General features: G+C 43.2%; 1 protein-coding gene across 1 annotated transcript in view; it reads left to right on the top strand.

Annotated features, from left to right (window-relative positions):
* The window catches only part of sptb (spectrin, beta, erythrocytic), a 75,283-nt gene that overhangs the window by 16,297 nt on the left and 52,986 nt on the right, over positions 1-6,000 (top strand). Inside the window, exon 2 of the mRNA XM_036150773.1 lies at positions 1,850-2,098. Within this exon, the coding sequence (XP_036006666.1) occupies positions 1,951-2,098 (148 nt within the window). The 5' untranslated portion in view covers positions 1,850-1,950. The remainder of the gene's footprint in view (positions 1-1,849; positions 2,099-6,000) is intronic.

The raw sequence follows: 6,000 nt of genomic DNA, 5'->3' as shown, positions 1-6,000 counted from the left end.
TTATGCTGCGCACAGATAGAGCTATCTGAGTGGCTACCCTTCAACCCGCCATTCCACGCAAAGAATACACAGACACCATCTGGGCCGTCACCATCGGGACACAAAATGGAGCTGGTGGAGGGAGAAAAGCACAAAAGATGGTGGCCCATGTTTTAAGGGCTGTCTTCCATGTTATTTCTGTACAAAAAATGCTTTTACGTCTTCAAGCGTGTTTCTATGAACGGCCTGGAATTAGAATCTAGGGACAGGCAGCGATGCAGTGCCTTCCAGATGATATTATCTTGCAGATATTTCACAGAAATTCGCAACCCAAAACAACGTGAAGTGTAGCTAAAATGCAGCAAATATAATAAACTGGATGCTCAGATGAAGAAAAGTGTCCCTAAAGCTGCGTCTGTTAGTTTTCTCCCTTAGTGATTGGTTTGCAGGTCATGTTTCAGAAACAGAGGGATCTTTTAAGCAGTCATTTTGGAAAATATTCATTAGTGTTCTTATGTTAAAGATGATATTCAGTGCTTTAATTCAAATTATTACTCAAAGTGCTAGATAATCAGTTTGCTGTAATACAAACTAGTGTCAGAAGTTTACATACATGGCTGTCATATAAACTCTGCTTTTATTAAACCATCCATTTGTTTTTTCAGGGTGGGATGACTATAAAAGATGCAAGTTCACAAGTTTTTTCTGATTGGGACGTTTCGCTACTTCATGCAGGGTCAAAATTATACATATAGACTCAGATAAAGCATATATGTACACCCCCACTGACTCCTATTTGGATAAATCTCCTTTAGCAAGTTGCAGAGAAACCACATACCTTTGCTTTTAAATAAAGTCCTGTTGTAATTCTGACGGGATACTTGACAACTCGTCTTTCAGGAGAGAGAGGCAGCGTTCATTGAAACTAGTTGGTTTCCTGGAATGGACGCGGCTTTAAAAGCGTAATCCTTATATTTTCAGTAGAGTTTAGGTTGAGTCATCCCAAGCTTAATGGCAGCCAGCTTTATTCAGTGCAAAACCAGTTCTGATGTGTGTTTGGGACTTTGTCCTGTTGGAACACCTAGTTAAACAGGTTAAATTCATGAAGTTAGACGATAAGTTGACATCTTCAGGCTTGACAGAAATTTGCAGCTTTCCACATGGACAAGGCAGAGTTGTCCTGGAGAAATGCTCATGTTTGGATGAGATAATAACTGAGCTCTTTGGGAATAAATGATGAGAAGATGAGACTTTCAAACTAAAACGCGCTGCACCAGGTGAGAGGCACAGAGTCAGTAGTATCATGCTGAGGGTTGAAGTGCTGACAGTGGTTCTGGTGCATTACACAACATCAGGTAATAATGAAGATGGAGAACTTCTAAATACTTTAAAGCCACATCAGCCACTGTTTGTAATTTTGAAACAGAATAGCGATCCCAAACACAACAAGTCCTGTTATGAAACGGATAAAGCAGAATAAGACACATTTTTGAATGCAGACATTAAAGACCATTAAAACAGTTTTTGATGAGCTGGATCTGTGCCAGGAAAGCGAGCAGCTCAAATGTGCGCCACCAGTGCTGCCAAGAACCCAGAACAGTTATTTCTAGCTTGTTGTCAAAGATTTGATTTTCAGAAATGAACAAAATAACGCATCTTTAAAAGCCCAAAGTTAATCATATTCATGCCGACAACGACTCCATGTAAACCTGACAGGCATATTAGGGAAGCATTTTTGGAGCAGAATTCCCTGCTGGAAACTTGGGAATGTTCTCCTTCAAATCTGTAAATCCAACTTTTTCTAGTCAGAAAAAACAAACTAGTCAGTTCTAACTATAGATCTTTTTTTTTTAATCTTAATCTGTTTCAGACTTTCTCCACATCTATCTCCCCTCCCATCCATTCGCCTGCCTCTTCACCCGGAGCGACTGAGGACGCCCGACCGACCCGCCCGCCACGCTGGCCGCCGCCATGACTTCCACCACGGATTTTGACAACGTCGAGATCACGCAGCAGTACAGCCGCATCAACACCCGCTTCGACCTCTCCGACGAGGAGCTCGACAATGACAACAGCTCTGCCCGGCTGTTTGAGCGCTCGCGCATCAAGGCCCTCGCAGGTGAGCGCCTGCATAGTAAACAGGCTGTGTCCTCCGTGACAGATTCTTGAGATGAAAATCTATTTAACGGCGTGGAAAGGGCACAGAGGGTGAGCTATAATGAGAGAGCGACTGTGTAACTTTCACAGGGTTGAATGGGTTTGAATTAAAAAAAAAAAAAACCACACCTCCACTTGGATAAATAACTTCAAACCCCTCTGTCTCACCTGAGTGAAGTTGGCCCCCCCACCCTCTTCAAATCAGACAAAATTGGTGCCAAACGTTTGTGCTACGTTTGTGCTGGTCTGTGCAGCAAAATTTTTCGTTTGTGCCGCTATCATTTTAAAGATACAGTATAAACAAATGTTTTTAGAGGTCATCAAAGGTCAACCAGCCCCCCCACCTTCTTCAAATCAGACGAAATTGGTGTCAATCAACTCGACTCCGTTTGTGCTGCTTTGGTTTTGAAGATATTAATGAAAAGGTAAAGGTCAAAAGGTCAACCAGCCCCCCCCCCTACACACACACACACACACACACACACACACACACACCTTCATCAAATCAAAATTGGTGTTAAACGTTTGTGCTATGTTTGTGCTGGTTTGTGCAGCAAAAGTTTTCGTTTGTTGATTGACACCAATTTCATTTAAAATTAAGAAGGTTGGGGGGGGCTGGTTGACCTTTGATGACCTCTAAAAACATTTGTTTATATCTTTAAAATGATAGCGGCACAAGCGAAAATTTTTGCTGCACAAACCAGCACAAACGTAGCACAAACGTTTGGCAGCGATTTTGTCTGATTTAAAGAGGGTGGGGGGGCCAACTTCACTCAGGTCTCTACCGCTGATGTTTAAAGCTTCACATCCACACAGGTTGTTTGAAAAGTGGCGTTTGCGTGTGGATTTCTGTCGTGGCATCCCAGCCACCCTCCCAGCAAAGCCCTGACACCGATCCATGCCCTCCACGGGTAACCGGGATCACTTGCACATTCCCAGAATGTCCGCAGTCTGACCGATCTGGACAGCTGCCCTGCCCGTCTGCCTCCCATCGCATGAATCTCTCGCATTTGCGGCTAAGCTAGTAGGCCGTGGCCCACCTGTGGGTCAGCTGTTTTGGGATTTTAAAATAGCCGCGTTTCTGCCGTGGAACGACTTGTGATAGGAAAAGTCGGCGTTTCAGGTCAAGCTGTTTTCACGTTTGCGACGCTGCAGATGCAGCTCTGAAGAGAAGCGGGTGCTTGTTGGGTTCCTGCGATCTCTGAAAGTGGCACAAGATGGATGGAGAATTTGTTGCTTTGCTTTGAAATTGACATTGTAAATAAAACTATTAATAATTCATACAGTTTTCCAAAGCCAATGTAGCAAAACCGCAGTGTTCTCTGGAGTGAACTTTGTTCTCCATCCAACACCTTAAAGCCTTTTATTTACTCATAAATAAGCTCTTGCTTCTGGTTTCCGCCGACCTCTAAAGCAAACACCACTCAGCAGATGCAGAATAGTACATTCACAACCTCAGCTAGTCCCTTTTAATACTGAGGAGCTTGTGTGCTTTGAGTTTCTTTAGTTTTATTCTTGAAACCAGACTTCTGCATGGGCCAAGAGTAAGGCTGTAAGATATTTATATTAGTTAAATCTAAAACAGCAAATTGGTGTGTGATTCCTGCCGTCCTGCAGCTATCAATACTATCATTTATCCACTACCTTAGGCAACAATAACATCTTAATACAGTCTCCCACATCCTCATACAGTCATTTTGGCCCAATTCTCTTCAGTTCATTTAGGGTTGCAAGAATGTGTACCCAGCTTTTCTCCAGCAGTGTTTCAATCAGGTTGAGGTCTAGGCTTTGTCTCTGATTCCTGTCTGTTTAGCCCCCATATTATAAATGTTGCTGTCATTTGGATCGGTGTCGTGTTGGTGAGCTAGTTTTGACCAAATTCAGCTTTCTGACAGATCGCCAAATCATCGCGCCTCCGCCACCATGCTTAAAAGTTGCTATAAAGGTGGGTTTTGCTAAACATGGCGCTGTGCATTAAGGCCAAATGACCCTACTTTCTTTTTTATATTTTTTGCACTGGTGGGCTTTATATGACAGTAAGCTGATAGGAAATGGGTTTGAGGGCCAGGAGTCAAACCCAGGGTAGCCTTGCCGTGCTCACTGCCACTGCGCCCCGTCTCTGCTTTATGGCATGTGTTTAAAGGACATTGCTTAAAAAGACCTCATTCAGATCCAACTTTTTCCCTAATAGCATTTTAATTAACTTTGGGATTTAAAATGCTGTGAGCCCTGTAGAGCTGGACTTTTTGCTCTTAGGTTATTTTGCCATTTTTTTAGCGTCTCACAGTGTGATCTCTGGGTGAATTTCCCAGGATGTCCACAGCTGGATAGATCAGCAACTTTTTCAAACGTCTTCCTCTTTGGTCTTCCAGCTTTATTGATGTTGAATGATCAACTTCGCATTTTTACTGAATAACCTTATAATTTTTCCCAGATTAACGGGGAGAAACATTAGCTTCTCTCTCTGGTCATTACTGATGTCTTTCTTTTTTGGCAATGTGTTGATTCCCACATAGATGCTCCAACACAGCAAGCTACTGAAACTCCTGCTTTTCTAGAGATGGCCTCACTCTCAGTTAATGATGGGCTTCATCTGTTAATGTCTTGAGCTACATGCTGTTAAGGCTCACCCCTGTGAGCCTTAATAGCAGGGTAATAACACTTTTTGGACCGTGATGAGCTGGTTTAGATCTGCATTCCTATAACCAGCCCTATGAGATGTTATAGTGGCAAGCTGTCCATGTAAGAATCAAGAGCGCATATCTGTCCCTTCACTCCTATTAGTTTTTAAATTAGTCGCTGAAAATTAACTGTTGTGTACAGTAGATTGTCTCTAATTGGCAATCAGCTGGTCAAATACTGAAATATCCAAGTTCCTTAAATGCATCTGAACTTTATTAACTACCATCGGGCACTTTGATGCACTTTTTTGAGGTCAGTAAACACCTGATTTTGATGCAGTATAATTTTGTAATTCCTTCATTTTCTGTTGGACACAAAACCACCTCTGTCACAGAACCTGGAGCACATTTTCTCTTTTATTTGCTATAGTCCTTGAATAAAAAAAAATGCACCTGGTCAAAACTGCATTTGGCAGGTCAGACCTGAAAGAAAGCTGGAAAAGCCTGATCTTTGCAGCCTCTCTGTTAATACACCAGCTTGGATATAGAAAGGATCAGCGCTGAGAAGCACCTGCTATGAGATCTGATTGGGCCCTGTTTTCAGCACTTAATGTTATCTGCTGCTGTCTGGGAGTCCAGAACGGTTTTCATCCCATCCAGGACTTTTATCGGCTCCGTTCTCGCTACATTTCTTGCTGTCTCTTCCTGTCTCTTTAAGTAATGAAGGCTTCAGGTTTGAGTGTCAGTCGGTGATATTGCGTTAGAGTGCTGCTGCTGCACTGATGCTTCTGTAATGCAATCAGTGTTTCCTGTCAGGGAGTGAAAGAGAAGGGGGGGGGGGTTGTAAGCGATGGGAGAGGTTCTGAATAGCACCTAGGTCTGGTGGACAGCTTGTGAACTCAAACACATCCTCTCAGCTTGCTTTCAAAACACATAAAGAATGTATCGCAGATCCATCGTCTCACAGGAGTTTAAAAGTCTGCTCTCTCTTGCCTTTACTCTCATATGCGTGCTTTTGTCTCATGTTTGGATCGTTGGCACAAGAACTCAGGACCGGTGCCAGTCGTGTACTTCATGTTCAGTATTGGTGCAACTGAGTGGGAGTCGGCAGGAACGCGTGTATGCGTTGAAACATACTGTATGCATGGATGGGGCTGGGAAAAAAAAAAATCACCCTGAACCAAAACAGAAGGCTGCCCGAGCGCTCGTGCCGCCTGGAAGTGGAGGCAGAGCTTCATCACTG

Source organism: Fundulus heteroclitus, chromosome 19 (assembly GCF_011125445.2).
Source record: "Fundulus heteroclitus isolate FHET01 chromosome 19, MU-UCD_Fhet_4.1, whole genome shotgun sequence".
NCBI classification, from domain to species: Eukaryota; Metazoa; Chordata; class Actinopteri; order Cyprinodontiformes; family Fundulidae; genus Fundulus; species Fundulus heteroclitus.
Note: the sequence above shows the minus strand (reverse complement) of the source record. Positions and strands in the feature narration are given on the sequence as shown.